The 22211-nt window shown below is 38.2% G+C and overlaps 1 protein-coding gene across 1 annotated transcript in view; it reads right to left on the reverse strand.

Moving 5' to 3' along the window:
• Positions 1 to 20412, reverse strand: part of LOC149201213 (Gut esterase (DUF1350)) — a 419478-nt gene extending 399066 nt beyond the window's left edge. Inside the window, exon 1 of the mRNA XM_089402886.1 lies at positions 20079 to 20412. Within this exon, the coding sequence (XP_089259012.1) occupies positions 20079 to 20350 (272 nt within the window). The 5' untranslated portion in view covers positions 20351 to 20412. The remainder of the gene's footprint in view (positions 1 to 20078) is intronic.
• Positions 20413 to 22211: the final 1799 nt, after the last annotated feature.

Raw genomic sequence — 22211 nt, forward strand, 5'->3', positions numbered from 1 at the left:
ATGAGCTTTCTGATGAAGTGCATGTGTAGTTCAATGTGTTTGTTGCGCTAATGTTGAACCGGATCTTTGCATAGTTGAATGGCACTTTGATTATCACACCAAAGTGTAGTCAGACGCTGCTGTTGAAAGCCAAACTCTGACAGAATCTGACGAAGCCACAGGGCTTCCTTACTAGCTTCTACGGCGCCACGATACTCTGCTTCTATTGAAGAAAGAAAAATGGCACTTTGTTTCTTGCAAGCCCATGCAATAGGTCTAGAACCAAGAGTGAAGACATAACCTGCAGTATACTTCCGATCATCAGGGTCACCAGCCCAATCGGAATCAGTGAAACCAACCAATAGAGGAGATGCTTATGCACTGTAATGAATCCCAAACTAAACTGTACCTCGAACATAACAAAGTATTATTTTAGCTGCTTCCAATGACTTTCATGTGGGTTTTGCATAAACCGAGCAATAAAGCCAACAACAAAGGAAAGGTCAGGACAGGTATGGGTCAGATACAAAATTTTTCCTACAAGCTGACGGTATAAGGTAGCATCAACTTCAGGGGAAGTACAAGTGACTGAAAGTTTGGCTCCACACTGAAAGGGAGAAGGGACTGGCTTACAATCTTCCATGTAAAAGTGGCGTAGAAGATCATAGGCATACTTGGACTGGGAAAGGGAAATATCATTGGATTGCAAGACTTGAAGACCAGGAAAATAATGCAAGTGTCCTAAGTTTGTCATTTCAAACTTCTTTTTAAGGCTGGAATTACCATGGTTTATAAGGTTGGGATCACTACCAGTAAGGATAAGATCATCAACATAAAGAACAAGAATGATAAAATACTTACCCACTTTCTTGGTGTAGACAGTATTGTCAGAATGACACCTAGAAAAGCCAGTATCTAAAAGAAAGCTATCCATTTTGGCATACCAAGCACGAGGGGCTTACTTGAGACCATAAAGGGATTTCTTAAGCCGACATACAAGGTTGGAGCCTATTTGTATAAAGCCAAGAGGTTGTTCCATATAGATTTCTTCATGCAAGTCCCCATGCAAGAAGGCAGATTTAACATCCATCTGATGGATTTCCCATTTGAAAGAGGCAGCAAGGGAAAGAACAAGGCAGATAGAGTTCATTTTGGCAACAGGTGAGAAGGTTTCAGTATAGTCAATGCCTTCAACTTGTGAAAAACCCCCAGCAACAAGACGAGCTTTATGTTTATCAACTTTTCCATCTGGTCCAAACTTGGTTCTGTAAACCCATTTGCATCTAACAAGTTTTCGTCCCTTTGGAAGAGGAACAAGATCCCATGTATCATTTGCCAATAATGAACGATATTCTTCATTCATAGTTGCGTCCCAATCTGGATGGCCTGAAGCTTCTGCAAAGGTGTCAGGATCATAATTCGCTGAAGCTTGAGCCAGTAAAGAAGAGACTCTATCAAACTGAGAACGTGTGCGACACTGATCTGTAGGATCACCTGCAAGAGCACCTGCTACATCCCGAGTAGCGCGGACCCATTTTGGAAGCTGAGGAGCTGAAGGAGGATCCCGAGAAGGTGGGGGAGGATTTCCATCCTCGTTGTCATCATCTGAAGAAGAAATATTTTCAGAAGTAGAAGGGATAGAGAGAGGTGGCACATCCGCTGAACTAGGCTCGTAGGCCGATATATTTTCAGCAAACTTTACATCTCTTCTAATGATAACATCTTTGTATTTAAGTGGAAGAATTCTATATCCTTTGACATCTTCAGAATATCCAAGAAAAATACATTTTCACTCTTAGGTTCTAAGGCTTTATGTTTCTAATCTGGAATATGGGCCCATGTTTCACTTCCAAAAACACGAAAGTGACTTACATCTGGTTTAGTTAAGCTCCATGCTTCTTCTGGAGTGATATTCTTTAAAACCTTAGTGGGGGTGTGATTTACTATGTAATTTGTACAGTTAATTGCTTCTGCCCAAAAGTTAAGGCCAAGTCCTTTAGATTGAATCATACAATTAGCGATTTCCTTTAAGGTGCGTTTCTTCCTTTCAGCTATACCATTTTGTTGTGGAGTATATGGAACAGTGCGTTGTATTTGAATTCCATGCTCAGTGCAAAAGTTGATGAATTTGTTGTTAACATATTCTCCGCCATTATCAAATCTTAGCTTAAGAATTTGATGTCGAGATCGTTTCTCAACAAAGGCCTTAAAGGCCAAGAACATGTTAAATATTTCACTCTTGAATTTTAAGAAGTATATCCAAGTGCGTCTGGAGAAATCATCAATGAAAGTTAAAAAAATCTTGTAAGTGGACCAACTGGAAGTGGACCACATAAATCACTATGCACAAGCTATCTAAGTCACCTGACACGGGGATTCGGGACACGTAGGATTCGGGATTCGTGGTGTCGGATTCGGGACAAACTGACCCCCCGGAACAGGACACGTTATATATTATTTTATTAAAAAAAAATATATATATATATATATATATATATATATTAAAAATTAGATATTATCATATTTCTTACACAAATTTTAATTAATGATACAAATTTATTGATTTCAAACATAGATCTTCATCTATAGCTATTAGCATGCATAGTACATACAAAATTCAAATAAATGTCAGTGGTACTGGTCACATAAATGATAAATCTATTAAAAATTTAAATCATGATTCATAATTCATAACTGAAAGACAACTTACAACTACAAGATAGTAAGATAAACACACTGACAACTATAGTTTTCTCATTAAGTCATCAAATCAAAATGTGTTACATAGGTAGTGTTGGTGCAATGCCAATGGCAAATAGAAATAGAAAATATAAAACAACTACAGGTATACAAGCCTCAAGGCATCAATTAGCATCAGAATCAGCATCAATGTCCCCATCATCATGGTCCCCACTGCTCTCCTCTACATCCTCCTCCTCCCCTGTATCCATAGTCGCCTTTGCATCTGCTGGTATGGAGGCTAACCCCTCTAAGTCATCAAATCTAACAGGCTCTAGCAACTGGATCATTGAGATCCATGTTGGCCAATGCCAACTCAACAATGGTGTCCAGACCCATATCATCAGGAACAGTGTTACTTGGGAGCGGGAGCGAAAGCGGGGAGCGAGAGCGAAAACGGGAGCGGGAGCGACATATTCAGAAGCTCTTGGTTTGGTGCTCTTGATTAAATACGAGTTCCATACCCTAACACATGAAAAAATTCAATGGAAACATTGCAATCCCCCAATCCTAAAATCCTGAAAAACTGATAAGTCTGCTGGATTTTGAATGAAATCTAAAATTCTACTTTCTCCATATGAAATCCAATGAGGCCGGAACCACTCTCAAACATCCTGAGTCATTTCATGGTAATGTTAAAAATTTAAGTAAAAGGATGAAAATGAAGATTAAGGAGAATGTCACTTTTACCATGAATAGCATATCAATACTAGGGCCTAGGCTTGATTATGAAGCTGCCAAAATGCTCTACTCCTTGCTGCAACAGCACAAATCACTTACCAAATGAAAATATTAATGAGCAAACACGCCCTTTTCATACCCGCGCTGAGCTTAGCAAGTCCTGGAAACCGGACACGTGTCCTAAAATCGCGACACGCCCTCGGACACGACGTGTCCTGTGATTTGGACACGAATCCGGACCGAATCGTGTCGGATTCGCCGGATTCGGGATTCGCAGGGGGTTTAGGACGAATCCGATTTCCTAGCAAGCTATAAAAGGGTTGAGGCGTGCCAAGAGGCACGTTTTTCAAAACTATCCCGATGATGTTTTTCGAGTACACTATCCAAAACAAACACCATCTTTGCAAGATACCATAGGAAGACATGTCACCATATTTTCTTTACATAGATTTTGAAGGGAGCGATAGTTTAAGTGACCAAATCGCTCATGCCAAAGTTTGCTCACTTCATCATTATGAGCAACAAATACCGAGAAGAGTTGATGACCCAAAAATGTTAAACTTATACAACCATGTAGAATCATCAGCAATTCCAGTAGCTAAAATCTGTCTAGGATCTCTTAGGTCCCTACAATACTAAGAGATCTATCATCACCAACATATATATTTTTGGTGTTACAATCATTTAAAGAAGAAAACATGGCTTTGTTTTTGGCCATGTGATAAGAAGCTCCAGAATCAATGAGCCACTCATGAGAATGAGAAGAAGAAGATACATTTAGTGCATAACCAGACCGAGATGCTTGACAACCACATGTAGAAAGTGTTATTCCTAAAGATGAAGTTGAAGTTGAAGAGTGCTCCAAATGGATGTTATGCTTCTTCATTGTTGTTTCCAAGGCTTCCATCTTCTTAAAGAATTTGGATTCGAAGTGGCCATCTCGATTACAAAAGTTGCAATGTCTATTAGTCTTCTTCCCTTTGTTTTTATTTGCCTTATCATTTTGTTGAATTGATTTTTCATTTTGAGACTGAAAGTGCTTAAGACCCTTGGTTGGTTTATAACCATTCTTTTTAGGATGTTGCTTCTTAAGATTCTTTGAACTTGGTTGTTGCTAGGCGGCTAAGGCTTTCTTAGAAGAGTTTCCAAGATTAAGAAGACCAAGATGTAAGAGTTTTTCTTGTTCTCTTATTAAAGAATCACAAAAGGCATCAAAAGAGGGGGACTTGTAGTCTTGTCCTTGAGAAATAAAGGCTTCTCTAGTAGAATGGAAGGTGGAAACAAACACAGAGTAGGCTGGTCCCAACTTAGTAAGAATGGAATAGATAAGACTACCATCTTCTTTCTTAACCTTAACACCTTCCAAGAGAAGTCTAAAGGTCTTGAACTTGGACAACAATTCTTCAATGGAAGAAAAATTATTGGGGTCCAACGTAAGCAACTCATTTTCGAGTTGACAGGCTCTAATTTCATTGTTTATTCCAAAAACTTTATTGAGTTGTTTCATTGCTTCATCAAGGGTATCAAGTTCTGTGATATGGAATTTAAGGTCTGGAGAAATAGACATCTCTATCAACCCACGTGTTTGATCTTGCCTATTTTCCCATTTGGCTTGCTTATCTTCATCTTTAGATTTAGACTCTTGGCTTGAGGCTATTCTATAAAGACCTTTATTTCTAAGTAAATCCTCCATGTAGAACACTCATTGGAAGTAGTTGGTGTTGTCAAGAATAACTTGGCATGGACTTTCCATTTTAATAGAAACTGAAGTTGTAGATGCTAAAACTAAGTGTTCCAATGGAAAGATCTCGAAAAATTAAGCCGATTAAAAAAACGGCTCTGAAAACGGCTTCCGAATGAAGAAGTTATGGCTTTTTGAAGAAAAATTGTTGAAGATGCCGACGAAATACGTGAATGTGCGTAAGTGAATGATAGTGTTATATTTTTTAAAAAATTCCCCCTCTTTCCAAACTTAAACTAATTAACTCATTTTTTTTAAACGTGTGTCCCACTTTTATAAATAAGTGCAAGTCACTTTTACAATGGTACTTTATGAGCTACCCACTAAATTGTAAACTTAAATAAAAGATAAAGAGACTATAAAATTATAAGTGACTCACTTTTTATAATGGGTGAAAACACTTTTACATAAAGTAACTTTAAAACATAAGTTACATGTGCTTTTGAAAAAGTAACTCAACAAAAAAAAAGAATTGAACCCGAGACCTCTATTCTCATAAAGTAACTATGGACCAAGTGACCTAGTTTTAAAGGTTAGTAATTTTTGGAAAAGAGGAAGGGTTTTTTTTTAGTCACTGAAGCTTTGGAGTGCGTGCTTATTTGAGAAAACCCTTTTTGCCTACAAAACAAAAAACCACACAAACCAAAACGGAAATGCAAAAAAAAACAAACCTTATGGCTTAAAATTAGATTTCGTCGGAAACTAAATATTTTCCTCAAAGTTTCTGATTTTCCAAGATCACACTAAGGCATGGCGGAAAAGAGCATATGCTTGAGAAAAATCCTTCCTTTTTGTTTCTGATTTGCCCAGATCGCACAGAGTCGCGGGGCAAAGAGCATATGCAGAAATGAAAAGTATGGATCCGGTCATAAAAAAACAGAGACATAAATAAACTGAAATAAACAAAGAAATAAATAACTAAAACTACAAATAAAGGTTGTATACCTCCAGATCTTAAAAATGACGTAGCTAGGGCTACTGGAAACCTTTTTGCGTGAAATGAAAGGGGTTCCTCACTGAAACAGATGCTCCTAACACAATAGAGATGTCCTCTCGGCCCAAAAGTAGTCAGAAACAGTAGATCTAGGAAACAACAATCGGATGCGGTTGTACCAGCTTCAGATTTAGATCACCAACGGATGCGGTCCTCAAATAGCTCTGATACCATGTAGGAATTTAGAGGGTAAGTTCCTCAGATAGAACACCAAAGGACACCGCTCACAAACAGATCACAGATCAATACACCAGTATACTTGACGTGGTTAAAACCCGCCTGAGCCAACGCAGCCACTTTAGGCGATTTATTAATGTAAAAGACAGAAATTTTACATAAGCTTCTCTTATGAACGGTCACCTTACAAATGACCCTCCATGCTCTTTAAATAGAGATCATGGACCAATCGGGTGTTAAGCCACAAATCAAGTGTTGGTAATACCGAGGAGAGAATGAACCATCGGATCACTTCATGTCTAGAACATATCGTGACCGTCGAATTGTAAGTTAAAAAAATACATAGTAAAGAAACACACTTTACCTAACTCTACACTAGACCAAGTTATACTTAACTATTTCCTATGTGTCGGAATATCCTGACAAGATTTAGAATGCAGGATTGTAGACTTAACTATTTCCTATGCGTCGAAATATCCTGACAAGATTTAGAATATGCAGGATTGTAGACCCATGTCTACACCTAGGATCACCAAGTGGAAGAAGATAGAAGCATCGGATGACAAGGATGTTGACCCCACCTTGTATAGACGAATCATTGGTTCTCTCATGAATTTGGTCAACACTAAACCCAATATCTACTTCGCGGTCAATACTCTCAGTCAGTTTATGGTGGAACCGAAGAGATTACATCGGACAGCAGCAAGGCACATTTTTGAGGAATGTGTGTGGCACAATAGAGTGTGGATTGAAATATACCCAAGGAGATGACGTTAGACTATGTGGGTTCACTAATGCAGATTAGGTAGGCAATTCGGTGGACAGGAAAAGTACCTCTGGGTACTGCTTCAACGTTGGATCAGGGATAGTTTTTTAGTACAGCAGGTTGCAGAAGTCAGTAGCATTGAAGTCTGTAGAGGTAGAGTATATGGCAACTAGCATACCTACGTGCGAAGCTACATGGCTTCGGAAGTTGTTGGTAAGCTTGTTCAGAAAGACGATGGAGGCGACCAATGTCTATTGTGATAATCAGAGTTGCATCAAGCTCTCTGACAATCTAGTGTTTCATGATAGGTCGAAACACATAGATATTCAGTGTCATTTCATCAGAGGCTCTGTGCAGCGTGGAGCGTTCCAGTTACAATATGTTCCAATAGAAGAGCAGGTTGCAAATATACTCATAAAAGCTCTAGGGAGAGTTAAGTTCATCTATTTCAAAGAATAGATGGGTATAGTGGAGAACTTGTTTCAGTTGTAAGGACGGAGTATTTTGGATGCTTCTCAGTTGCAATAGTTGCAGTAGCAGAAGCAACTTGAGAGGGAGTCTTAGTTGCAGTGCAGATGCAGAGTTGGCAGTAGTACAAGATGTATAGTGAAGTGTCAATACAAGATGTATAGTGAAGTGTCAGTAGCAGCACAGATGCAGCCGTTTGGTTCAACAACAGTCTGTGGCAGATGAATCAGAGTCAGTGCAATGGTTGGTGGACAATGGTAGGCATCTATAGTTGTCAGAGATCAACAACGTGGTTGGAGAATGTTGCAGAGACAGGGTGTTGTGACAGTTGTGCAACGCTAGTTGGACAAAACACATTCCTCGCTAAGAGATAGTGTTAGTTTTTGTAGCATCGGCTGGTGTTCTGGTCTTGAAACATTGTGGAGAGGCTAAAACACAAAAGTTCTCCAAAACCCAGAAATCGTTTCTGGAAATTCCACCTAGAGATAGCCCAATTAAATTAATTGACCACAATTAAAAAATTCCTAAGTCTAACTTACGAAAAATGGTTAATTAATAGCAATTAATTGAGAAAGGTGAAAATTCTCAAGAAACTCACACGGATCGACTTGGTGATGATCCCAACTATCGATTCAGTTTTAATCGTGGTCGTTGGAGTCCCAACTGGAGATTATAAGAAGAGGTCAACGAGCAGATGGTGAATACACCAATACAGATACTCAGTGGTCTGGGCAGTTCGATTTTACAGTGCAGGTGATTTAGCAACAAGATTGAGCCAGTGATCGAGTAACAAGTGGCAGAGGGGCAGCATAGCAACAATCCAAAGGAGTTTTTCCAATTCTGGAAAGTCAAAGAGAGGAGGCCGAAATTATTCACTAGGAGGCTGCGCAAGGGCAGCGCTCAAGTAAACAGTTCGATTTGGCTAAAGGGAAGGTCACTTAAATTTCCAGAGGCCAAGAAGATTTTCTAGAGTGTCAGAGAGACAGTTTCCCTGTCAGTAACAGGCAGGACGGCTAGATTGGCAACAGTTCCAAGCTGAGCGTGAGAGCATCTGAGCTAGGGTGACACAGAGCAAGGAGGACGGCTTGCATTTTAGAGGCAGTAAGGTGTCGAGATTGCTCGGAGAGGGTAAAATCCCTTCGTATATTTTTGCCAGTATTTCTCTTGGGTGGAATTGCCAGTTTGGCGACATTTTATTGTACTCAGAGATTTTGTTGTTGCATAATAACAAAAACCCTCACTGTTGCACCGATTTTCCCACGTTGGGTTTTTCAGGGACATTTGTGCAAAAATAATTGTGTCATGTTTATGTGTGTGCTAGTATTTCTCAGTTCCTATTTTTGCTTCCGTAGTATTTTTTATGGTGAAGAAACTGCAGTGTGAATTATTCGTTGTTTGTCGTAGCAAATAAACTGCATAATTAATTTACAGTCAGAAGAATAATTTCCAATTGTTTCATTTCAAGGAATTTTCACAAGCTAGGCAGATCGAGCTACCTAGGGCACAAAGATTCAGCAAGGGAAGAGTTTGAGCCAGAGGGAGAACATCGAAGAGAGGGAGCAGCAGAGAGAATTCCGAAGGAGTTTCCTAGTAGTTTTCTAGTGCTGGAGAGGCGGGAAAAGGGAGGTTGAATTCTTCTGTAGAGAAATTTGTCCAAGTTGTGCGAGTTAGCCAGTCCAGCTGAGCGAAATGTCGAGAAGGGTTTGTTTCAGTTGTCAAAGGTCAGAAAGATCATTCGGAAGGTAGAGCGAATTTTTCCAAAGGCGGGAGCATGCTATATGAATCAGTTTGAGGTTGATTCAAGGATCATACAACTTGCTCAAGCCAGCAATGCAAGTAGTCATAGAGGCAGTGCGGGCAGGCTAGAAAGAGGTCGAGTTATTTTGCAGAGGGAGAAACTTTCTCCTAATTACTTGGCCAGATTATTTGCCAGAGGATTTCCATTTGGGTATCCAAATATTATACTCAAATTTTTGTTGCTGCATAATAATAAAATAAACCCTCATTTTTTGCACTGATTTTTCTTTCGGTGTTTTCCAAGGACTTTTAGTCCAAAAATTATTGTGTCAATTTTTATTGTGTGCATCTATTTCTCAGTTCTTGATTTTATTTTCCGCAACGTATTTTATTTTAACTATGAGGCCGACCTCATTGCTGGTATAAATATAGGAATTGAGTTGCATCTTTATGAACAAATTGTTGGGCCGACTTATTGGGTGCCATGGTTGATATTAGGGTGCTGACCTGTGGGTTGGAGAAATCTAAATGTTTTTGTGACATGAAGAAGCCCAGCTTGAAGGGGTGCTTCCAGTAGCTGATATACTTACCTTGAGTAATCACTTGCCCATGATTGGAGCCCCCATGTGGACATGTGTTGGAAAATTGTGGTATTATTTGCTTGGTGGTTGTTGAGATAGGTCCTTGGACAATTTGGAGGCTACTTGTTTTGGGGAAAACCCCAGCTGAAGGTTTCTTTGTGGTGATTTGAGAGCTTGTACGCCCACCTAGGAAGGGTTGGGTTTTTCTTGATTGGCATGCTCTAGGAAACATGGTAGACAGTTGTACATTTGGAGAGCTTCCCACTTTAAATGGATTATGTAACCATATTTTATTGAGTGTTGTTTTGTGGGAAAGTCCAGCCCCCATTGGATGGTTATGTGTTCATCACGTCGGTTTTTGTAACATCCCAAATGGATATTTTCGTAAAAATCACGAGGGGTTTTACTCTAGCAATATTGCACTGACAATTACATTCAAAAACAAAGTAAAATTTGTAGAAAATATTGCCAGTAACTAATTCAGATTTACAATAAACCCAGAAACGCACGACAATTTCATAAAAATATTGCAACACGAGAATCAATCAGAAATGTTGCAACAATATTTGAACTAAGCTTTATTATATTAATAAGAATATATGTCAATACAGAACAGTTGGAAATAGTTAATAGCCACCCAAAATATCTGCTACAATGTTGATGCTGGCCTCCAAAATTGGAACTGGAAACAATATAAGTGCACTTATGAATTCTGGATGAATTCACCTAGGGATAAGATGGGTTTTCATCCACTTTCAGTGATATACCCAAGGGTTTTCATCCTGGGGCTTGCTAAAAGCTAAGAACCTCATTTCCAAACCTCTCCAATAAGAAAATTACTCAACTCCAAGATGTCCCAAATGATTTGCTTCCCCTCCTTTTATAGATCTAATGGATCTCTCTCCATCCTTCTAGAAGCATTTTATTTTATTATTTTATTTCCATTCTAGAAGATTCTCCCATTTACTTTATTTAAGTGACTTTTATTTTATTTTATTTAAGTCACTTTTCCCCTTCTAGCCTTTTTAAGCACTTTCCCCTTTTTTATTTAATTAGTGACTAATTAAAGTCACTTTTAATCTAGGAAAATGGTATATGTGCCTGTACGATATCTCCGGCCACTAAAAGTCACTTTTCACTATCTCATCCTATAAATCTCTTCATTTTGGTTCCAACGAGCTATTACACTAAAGTGTTTCATCAAATACTTCTCCCAAAATGACACCTTAAGCATATTTAATTAAGATATGCTCAATAATAACCCCATTTTATGGGAATTGTCGAAATGCAGCAAAACCAAGAATAAGTTGTGTGGAATTGACCCTGATGATGAATTATGCCAAGCAAACTCTATCAAACCCCATAAGACTCCTCCAAAACCCTTCGGGCCCACTAATAATGAAATCTCGCTCCCGTGACCAAGTTGTCACCAACCCTGGAAATCCATCCTAGCCGCATCATAAGGGAAACTAAAAATGGGGACATTACAAATCCTTCTGCCCCAAGATTGCTTACCATCTAGCAATTTGCATTTGTCCACTATAGATGCATTTATACACTAATACAAGGATCCCATACGAACCACTAGGTCACATCATACCTCCATGCTAACCAAACATGAATGGATCCCTCCAAGGTTGCAAGGGAGCGGTCCCCCCCCCCGGAACCCGCTCTTGGAGCACGCTCCTGCAGGGAGCGAATTTCGGGAGCGAAATTTTTGCTCCCTAGCCTTTTTTGCAATATTTTTTTTTGCAGTAACATTCCAGATGCAATTTGTTTTCAAAGAAACAAATAATTTTTGAGTGGGGCAGCGTAATGATCAAGCCTATGGCCCTAGTATTGATATGTGATTCATGGTAATGTTAAATTCTTAAAGTAAAAGTGGCATTCTCCTTAATCTTCATTTTCATCCTTTACTTAAATTTTTAACATTACCATGAAATGACTTAGGATGTTTGAGAGTGGCTCCGACCTCATTAGATTTCATATGGAGAAAGTAGAATTTTAGATCTCATTCCAAATCCAGCAAACTTATCAATTTTTTGGGACTTTAGGATTGGGGGGATCGCAATGTTTTCACTGGATTTTGTCATGTATTAGGGTATGGAACTCGTATTTAATCAAGAGCACCAATCCCTCTATGTACCTTGATGTTAGTGACATTGGTTGTCGAACTCCTCTATCATGACCCCACTAAAAATGTACCCATCACTCCAACAAAATCTTGACTTGACATGCTATGTTTTTTCTATCTTATGTTAGTGCTTAGAGGGTATCTTATGTTAGTGCTTAGAGGGTGATATTAATGACAAAGATCTTGATTTTCCAATAAGACTAAAAAATTAGACATTTCTCGTGGCGGCAAGAGGCCCAAGCATTAGCAATAGATAATAGATTTTCTTGTCTTTTCTAGTTTCTAGTAGTTTTTATAACTGTTGACTCTTTCATATTTATTATGATATTTTTTGCAAACAATATATGACAATTTAAGTTTGAATTTTGAAGTTGGCAATTATAACTCATTGGTAATGAATTATGAATATTATGCTTCGTGAAAGTTGAACGTTGTTCATTTCATTTCATTTTATAACATTTCATTTCATGTTAGATAGTCTTCGTTGTAATGGTTACACTTAGCTTACAAGTACACTTTGGTGATCAATGATGATAAATGTTATATATTGAATTTTGAAAGCTTGAAACTTTAAGATTGATGAATCATGGGACTCAATATGTTGTATGTTACTAACTTGTGGACGTGGTTAATGAAGATTATAACTTCTAGATGATTGATGTTATATGGTTCAATCTATGTTGTTATGTTTTTTATATCTAATTCATCATTCTACATGCTTTTGTGGACATATATGCATCAAAATATAAAAATATATATATTATATAAAAATTCGCTCCCCAATTCACTCTCGGACCGGGAGCTTCTGAAAATGTCGCTCCCGCTCCCGCTCCCAAGTAACCTTGGATCCCTCAATACCTAGATCCCAAACCAATCTCTGACTCAACTTGTCATCAATAGATCCACTTGGATCTCAATGCCACCATGGCCAATCATCATCGCCCAAGCCTAAGGGCTCCTGCTATGCTATGCCCCTGGATAAGAATATCCTCCCAAGAATCGTCCCATCAATAGAATACCAACTCATAATCTCCCACCAATCCATCCCGTGGGAAGGATCAAATATATGAACACTTGCACATGGAACAAGTCCACTATGCCAATGTTACTCTATGATCAACTCATGATGCTTTGCCCGATCAACCAATAAAATCCATCTAGAAGATTTCGCCCCTCTCTTTCCAATGGACAGAGGTGGGCTAATATTGTTGCAAGCCCTATCTATGTACTCCTAAAGAGGGTTGCTCTGTATCTCCAAAGTATACTCCTCTTGTTGCCTCGCTATGAGCCTCAGTTGTGCCTCAATGCTAGACAACTTGGTCCCTGACTTGGCACACACCACTCTAAGGTCCTCAATCTTACTGTTCTATTGCAAGATGGTGCCTAGTATTGTCAATATCTTTTGCTTCAATGCCATAAGATCAGTCCTGAAATGCTCAATCTTCTCCTGGTGGTTGCTTTTTGAAAGTACTGCAACCCTATTGGTTGCCTCTACATCTATTTACACCTCATTAATGGGTGGACCCAAATATGGATGCTCAACCACCTCCATCACGACTCCAACTTGAGCCTTCAACTAACTCTCTAAAAATGGCTCATCATGCACATTGTGCATATCATCCTCCTCATCTAACTCACACTCCTCTATGTGCTCTTCATGATATAGCTCATCTTAGAAGTCTCCCTAAATGTCTTCTCCTTGGTCTTCTTCACATATGGGGTCAATCTGTTGCTCATCCCCTTCAGCCATTAAACATGGATGCACAGGTGGGTTGCTATCATCATCTCCATATGATTGCTCATGCTCTTCAAAGGTATCCTCGTGAAAATCAATGGACTCAACTATAGAAGAAGAATCCTCATCAGAATGATCAAAAGAAATATTTTCTATCATATCCCCCAAGCATGAGTGTTTGGGCTCCTAAGGTTCCTTGCAGATGAAGAAAAGACCTCTCCTCCTTAATTCGTTCTTGTTGAATGTTCAAACCTTTGCTTCTTTGTCATCTCTGACTCGCATCCTCCTTAGTTCTTCCTTGGTCAACTTCCTTCTGAGTAGTTCCATGTTCTACTCAACTAACCTTTCAGCGAATACAACCTGTTCTTTCCTCCAAATGGCCAACAATCTAGACTGTAGCATCCTACAAATGGCATCATGGTTACCCATAACTCCAGCCATGATTTCTAAAATCTTGAGCCTCTTCCCAAAGGTAGGACCCAAGGTGTCATGTAGTCCCTGAAGATTTCCTTCAATCAGCTGGAACACTTCCCCCATAATGTCATCATTGTAAGGGAGCATGGGTGAAGTTATCCTAATAATCTCATTGAGACAAGAGGCAACCATAAGTCTAACCCCTTCACAAGGGTGCTCCAAGAATATTTGTTGGATCAAGGCAAGCATTGTTGGTTTGAGTGCCCAATTTAGAACCCTCAGACCTAATTCGCTGACCTTAGAATGGTGTGAATCCAATTTCTCCAGAATAAGGAGAGTTTTTGCGGTCACCTTCATGTTCTTCAATCTAGCCCAAGTGCAAAGGGCCAATTCCTTACCTCCAATTCTTTTTTGCAAATCCCTTATTTGCTCCAGTTGTAGGATAGCATGTACCCCCTTTGAAAAGGGTTTGTTGTTTGGTTTTGTTCTTTGGCCCATGCAAGCATTGCAATTTGCAGCCCAAAAAACCAATTGTTGCTAAGTTATTAAGGGAAATTATGAAGGCCTTCTCCCAATCATCCATATTTCAGTCCAATAATGGTGACAATACTCTACTTATGACAAATACATCAAGTTGGCATATTGGACTCATACCTAACTCAGCCAATACACCCTTTGGCATAATCACATAGCAATTTCATAGAGGTTCAAATATAATATGAAAACCTCATGTAGACTCACCACACTCTCTCACTAACCCAACAAATATTAAAAACTTCCTTTGAGAACTTTTAACAAACCAGTTAGCAAGCAATGCTTTCGTCAAAAAATTTGCAGATAAAGTGGAAACACTTGTAACATAAATAAATACGAGAGGCAAATGCTTGAGAGAATTACAATGCCCAAATGAGTTTGGGTAGTTTGGCACAACACCATCAATATAGTAGTATGATTTGTAACACGCGTGTTAAGAAGTAACTCAGCCCTCGTGGAGAACTTAGCCCCAATAGATAATCTTGGTCCAGTAGATAAATCTGGGTTTTAGCAGATGAATTCAGCTCCAGCAAATAAACTCAAACCAACAAATAAACTTGGCCCCAATAAACAAATTTGGCTCCAACAAATAACCTGGGCTCCAGCAAATAAAATGGGCTCCGGCAAATAAACTGAGCCCAACAAATAAACTCGGCCCCAATATATAGATCTAGCTCCAACAAATAAACTGGGCTCCAGCGAATGGCTCCGATAAATAAACTGATCCCAACAAATAAACTTGGACCCAATATATAAATCTAGCTCTAGCAAATAAACTGGGCTCCAACAAATAAACTGATCCCAACAAATAAACTTGGCCCTAATAGACAAATCTGGCTACAACAAATAATTATGATAAATGGAACAATAATACGGCCTCAGCAAATAAAATTTCTTCAGAAAATATCCAGAAGTAATTTTGTCGAAATTTTAATAAATTCCAGCAAAAATTGGACAGCCAGTGAATCACAAGTTTTTCATTGAAAAATGCCACAAAAAAAACCATCCAAATTTATTAATAATACTAAGAAAGAATCTCTCTCTTTCTTTTTTTGTTGACTTGGAAAAATTAATCAACTACTACACCAATAAATTCAATTGTTGCAAAATAATTCGACCCAACAAGAGAAATTCAGCACGACAAGAGGAATTTGGCACAAGATAAATTCAGCCTAATAGAATAATTTTGGCCCATCAAGAGAAATTCGGCAACAGCGAAATAATTTTAGCCCAGCAACAGAAATTTGGCACAACAAGATAAATTCGGCCCAACAAAATAATTTTGACCCAGTAGAATAAATTCGGCCCAGTAAAATAAATTTGTCTCGGTGAGATCACTAATTTTGGCCCTGCAAATCAACCTACAAAGGTTTTTTTTTTCTCTCCTAGAATTTTTGGTGCCAATGATATTAATCTTCAAACCCTCAAGCTGGCAACAAAACCAACTTTGATACCACTATAATATCCCAAATGGATATTTCAAAAATTCGTGAGGGTTTTAACTCAACAATATTGCACTAGGAATTACATTCAAAGACACCATAAAATTTGTAGAAAATATTATCTGCAATTAATTCAGATTTACAATAAACCCAAAAATGCACGACAATTTCATAAAAATATTGCTACACGAGAATCAATCAAAAATGTTGCAATAATATTTGAACTCAATTTTATTATATTAATAAGAATATATGTCAATACATAACAGCTAGAAATAGCTAATATAACGGCCACCCAAAATATATGTTGGTCTCCAAAACTAGAACTGGAAACAATAAAAGTGCACCTGTGAATTTTGGATGAATTCACCTAGGAATGGGATGGGTTTTCGTCCACTCTCACAGAAATACCCAAGGGTTTTTGTCTTGCGGCTTGCTGAAAGTTGAGAACCTCATTCCCAAACCTCTCCACTAAGAAAATTACTCAACTCCAAGATGTCCCAAATGATTTGCTTCCCCTACTTTTATAGGTCTAATGGATTACTCTCCATCCTTCTAGAAACATGTTATTTTATTATTTTATTTCCATTCTAGAAGATTATCCCCTTTACTTTATTGAAGTGACTTTGTTTTATTTTATTTATGTCAATTTTCCTCTTCTGGCCTTTTTTAAGCATTTTCACCTTTTTTTCATTTAATTAGTGACTAATTAAAGTCACTTTTAATCTATGAAAATGGTAAATCCGACTCTACGATCTCTCTAGCCCCTAAAAGTAACTTTCACCATCCCATCTTGTAGATCTCTTCGTTCCAGATCCAACGAGCTATTACACTAAGGTGTTTCATTAAATACTTCTCCCAAAATGACACCTTAAGCATATTTAATTAAGATATGCTCAATAATAACCCTATTTTATGGGAATTGTCGAAATGCAACAGATCCAAGAAAGTGCGGAATTGACCCTGATGATGAATTATGCCAAGTGAACTCCATCGGACCCCATAAGACTCTTCCAAAACCCTTCAGGCCCACTGATAACTAAAACTCGCTCCTGTGACCAAGTTGTCACCAACCCTAGAAATCCATACTAGCTGCATCATAAGGGAAACTGAAAATGGGGACATTATAGTTTGATAATTATGGACCTATGTGTCCACTTGGATATGGCTTGGGGAAGCCTTCTTGGCTGATGCTCTGAATGTATGATGTTGTTGCACCCGTTTTAGTGTTGATGTTTGTACCTCAGACAGGTACTTTTGCATAGGCCTAAGTGTCTGAGCATGTAAGAAGTCACCTAATAGCCCGTGAATCTTAGCAAATTACTTTAGTAACTAAAGTAATTTCTTTATTAAGAGAAAAGTGAGTTTAATCTAATCAAATGCAAAAGTTTTTTGCATTAGTGAAGTGGATGAATCTCAGCCATCAATCTCAAATAAGGTAAGATTTAATCTTAACCGTCAATCACTTTGGATATTAGGATTGTGGATTTAGACATAACTCAAGCTTATAACAGTAAGGCTAGGCTAAGGGAGTAGACACAAGGCACAAGGCACTGAGAGAGGCATCTCAGTGGTGGGTGGAGAAGGACTTCTATTCAAGTGTGTCGGGTTCGAGGAAGGTGCAGGGGTGCAGTATAGGAGATCCAGATCAGCCAAGCAAATCAAGGATAGATCTGGGGCTTGATCATCTAGATCAAAATCAAGGTTGTTGTATATGCATTTTCCTCAGTTGGGCAATTGTCCCAGGATGAGAGCCCAAGTAGGTTCAAATTATTAATTTAATGGAGAACTATTGATTGGGCAAAACTTATGTGTGTCAAATGTGTGATTGAGATTGGTTAATATTTTGCTTTTGTTGAATATTTTTGTTAAGAAACTAGTTGTGTTTTTTTTAGTAGATTTGTGATAAATCCGCTAGAAATTAATTACCAGGTGTTGGGTTTAGAAACTAACATTTAGAAGGACATTTGAAGCTTTATTGAAGGATCCATGTGGACAGAAGGGCCTTTGGAGGCTAGATGCGGAGTCAACGCCTTTTGTCCCTCATTTATTGGTGATGAGTCACTGTGTGGGCTTATAACCCTTAGAACTTGTACATGACACATGTGGCATGAATGCCCCTTAAATTATGTAGTTTAGATTATTTAATAGTGAAGAGGGCCTTTTTCCCCTCATTAGGTTACTTCAGGGGATTTTAGCTTAGAAAAATAATATTTTATTACGAGGGAAGTTGAGCAACTCCTCTATATATAGAGGTGCGCTTCCTCTCATTTTGACATGGAATTTTGGAAGAGAAACCCCATAGATAGTTTGAAATTTCTGCGATTTTTCTCTTGTAAATTGGCTATGGATATTTCAAGTTGAGAAAATTTCTTGGAGCATAATTTTGAATGTGGAATATCTCTTCTTGTGATGAATGGTGCTAGGGTTTTGATGGAATGCTTGATCATAAAATAAGTTATCATATTTTTATGTTTATGCTATGAAAGTTGAATGATATCTCGGTTTTCATGGAAAAGGTTGAATTGGTAAAAGACCTAGGTTTAGTTCTCTTACTTTGATTCCCTACTCTATTGCTTTGGGGTAGGAAGACCTTAGTTTAGCTCTTCCTCTTTTCATTTATCTCAAGAATTGAGTCTGATAGGTAAACAAGGGTAGGAGACAGAGGTTTAGTTCTCCTATTCTTGTGAATCACATACATGATCTCTCTTGGAAACATTGCTCTTTGACTGACTTCATATGGCCAGAAATTCATTGATAAGCTAAGGCACTGATCCTTCATTCTCCGTCACTTTATACCTTAGTTAAATCATTCAAACTGTTTTGCTAGGGTTCCACTCTCCATGGAATCCCATGGTTGTGCATGTTTGGCGACATTTCTTTTGAACTATAACCCTAATCACCCTAAAGAAGCTTAGCAATCCTATCTTCCACCTAAAGCTTAATTGGTCAAATCATTCGAATGGTGGATTGTGACGTAGAATCTTTGGAGGGCTCTTGACTTGGTTTGACCAAGCCATTTGATCTCTAATATCTGAAGGGAGAATCCCCCTTTGAGCCAAAGGAGAGCTGGCCATAAGCGAGAAGAGGGTTGGTGAAGTGACAATGGCCCCCTTCGAGGTGCAGTGGGTATTGCACTTGAGCTTTTGGACTTTAGCTGGAGAAGTGTGAGATGTTGCTGTGACAACTAGTTCAAATTACTAAACATAACAAAAGTTATCGAGTTTAGGCTTCTGTGATCCATATCTACATTATAAGAAAAAAAATCGGTAATAATCACATCAAGGAAAATAATCATAACAAAATTTTTCTGCTATCTAAATGATTATTAAGTAAATATGAGAAAACAAAACTTATTGGATAAGGGGAAACGAGAACTCAGGGTAACTGCTAAGAATACGGACCAACTCCCACAGCCTAAATAGTGAGACTAGCAAATGGCCTGTCCGAGGGACTTCATGGGAGGACTGAATTCCTGAATTCTGCAAATCAGAGGATGTTGAGGACGAGCAACATGTGATAGTGGGGTGAACAGTTACGAACAAATCCAGGAAAAAGACACAATCATATCACCGCCTTAGAAACACCAACATGTAGAAATTGATATAATTAAAAGATCCATGTGCTCTATTGTAGAGACCCTCCAAAATAGAGACAATACTTTTCTATGAGAGGATACGTTGCAAAGCTCCATTAGACATTTGATCTGAAGCAAAATTAATTACTGCAGTTCAATCCATACGAAATGGACAGCAGAGACTTAAATCGAGCTTGCCATGCACAGAGAGAAAGCAGAAAACTTCTTAAAAGAGATTTATCAATGAATCACCAATGGACACAATGGTTATTTATACAATTTGGCAGATGTCATTTTCAAAGTCTTCCTCCAATTTAGCATATGGGTATGTTTTATTGCAAAATAGAAAGGTACCAAAGCATGAGCATGTGTGTCCGACCTTTCAATTTGGCCATAGAGCTCAATAGCCGTGGGCTCGCTATTTTCATTGCTAGCCGAAACAAGGAAGCCCCCCTTCTTCTTCTTCTTCTGTATAGTATGTTGGCGATATCCGATTCCCAAACCGGCAGGGAAACCTCTTGAAACCGAGATTCTGCTGGCAGCATGTGGGATTCTAGCAAACGCTGTGATTGAATTCCTGCATCTCAAGTCATAATCTGGAGGCACTTGAGCAGAGCAGATGGTCCTGGTCCTGATATTAACACTGAACATCGGATGAAATTGGCTTTGGAGATTTTGAGGCGCTGATAACCAAAATTCGATATGCAGCCTGCCATCTGTATAGTATGTTGGCGATATCCGATTCCCAAACCGGCAGGGAAACCTCTTGAAACCGAGATTCTGCTGGCAGCATGTGGGATTCTAGCAAACGCTGTGATTGAATTCCTGCATCTCAAGTCATAATCTGGAGGCACTTGAGCAGAGCAGATGGTCCTGGTCCTGATATTAACACTGAACATCGGATGAAATTGGCTTTGGAGATTTTGAGGCGCTGATAACCCAAAATTCGATATGCAGCCTGCCATCTGATGCTTGCTAGTGATAATGATAGAATAAGTCAAATCAGGGAATCTGAGTTTTTTTTCTGAGCACCAAGCAGCCTCTGATATTATCCTATATTAATTAAATATGCTTTAACCCAACAAAGCCAATTGCTAAACTATTGTTCTTATTTTCAAACATCGTGACCCATTTAGCTGCGGCAATCATAATGAAAATTCAATTTTGCTAAACCAGTGTCTCTCTTTTCCGGATTTATGCTGCAATTAGTGTGGGCAATCATATCAAGATTGAAAATTCATTTACCTTGACGGGGACATGCTGATTGGTGCATTTAATATAAATTATAAATTTCGTGCAAAAGGTCGATCGATGCCAATATAGTATTTCTATAGGTCGGAAAAAAATGTTGATTGATGCAAAATAAAGTATTTAAGAAAGAATTTTTAAAATCTTCACTAACGTGCAGGGAAAATATGTCACTTCGATTCATATACTCTGTGCTAAAAAGTTTGAGGTGTAATATTTAGACATCATTGTTCACATGGTATCAAACATTTTGTGTGTAGTATTGGTGGGAATCATTGGTTACAAAAAGTGGTATTGCTGGGAATCATTAGTAATATTTGCATTTAGGGTATCATATTGGTTTTAATTATTATAAATATTTTTTTAGAATTAGTTCATGATTTAGATTGAAATATATTTAAAATAAAATTTAATGTTATTGAGTTGGTATTTTATGCTAGTGATGTTGTAATATAATGTAATGTCTCGTTAAATATTAAAATAAAAAAAAAAATTTATGAAAAAAATTAATGTTAAAATAAAAATAATCTTATGTAAAAAATAGTGTTAAAATAAAAATAATTTCGTAGTATTCACCTATGGTATTCATGTGGAATATAGCTTTTTTAAAGGGGCAAATTAAACTAGCCTAGATCCATCTTAACTTTGGATCTACCAAGCGCAGAGAGAGATCAAATCTCTTCATATGCAAATCTCTTTTAGAGTGAAAAGAGATTTGGTCCCTCTTGGTGCTTGGTAGGTCCGGAGTTAAGATGGATCTAGGCCGGTAATTAGTTTAATTTGCATTTATATTAATTAAGTAAAAAGTTGTAAAGAAAATTATGTTTAAATTTAAGAATTATAACATTGATGGGGTGTTAGATAGCGTGATTACAAAGGGAGAGGAAAGGCATGCCACCTTGTCGTCTCCTAGGCATTAAAGAGGGGATGGTGTGGCCAACTCCCCCCATGCAATCAGAGATGTGACGAGTTATGATTAACCATCGAATTAATATGGAAACCCTTGCGACTTATGCATTTTCCTACCAAGTTTGGAATTGCTCAGCCATTTTCTGGACTCTTTGTGGTATCACCATGATGTAGGTGGGATTTTTCCTTTCCATCATCTGGATTTGTGGTACTCTTGTGAAGGAAGGCCCAAACCCACCTGGTATGTCCTTCTAGTTTCCTCTCCTCATTGTCGGTTGGAAACTCTATAACTTACTCACAATTTTAGGGGTGCATGCGACAGGTCCAAGAGTCAGCTAGCGAGAGGGTCAGCACG

This window comes from Pinus tabuliformis, chromosome 2_1 (genome assembly GCF_031772625.1).
Source record: "Pinus tabuliformis cultivar Carrire ecotype Pingquan chromosome 2_1, CPIR1, whole genome shotgun sequence".
In the NCBI taxonomy this organism is placed as follows: Eukaryota; Viridiplantae; Streptophyta; class Pinopsida; order Pinales; family Pinaceae; genus Pinus; species Pinus tabuliformis.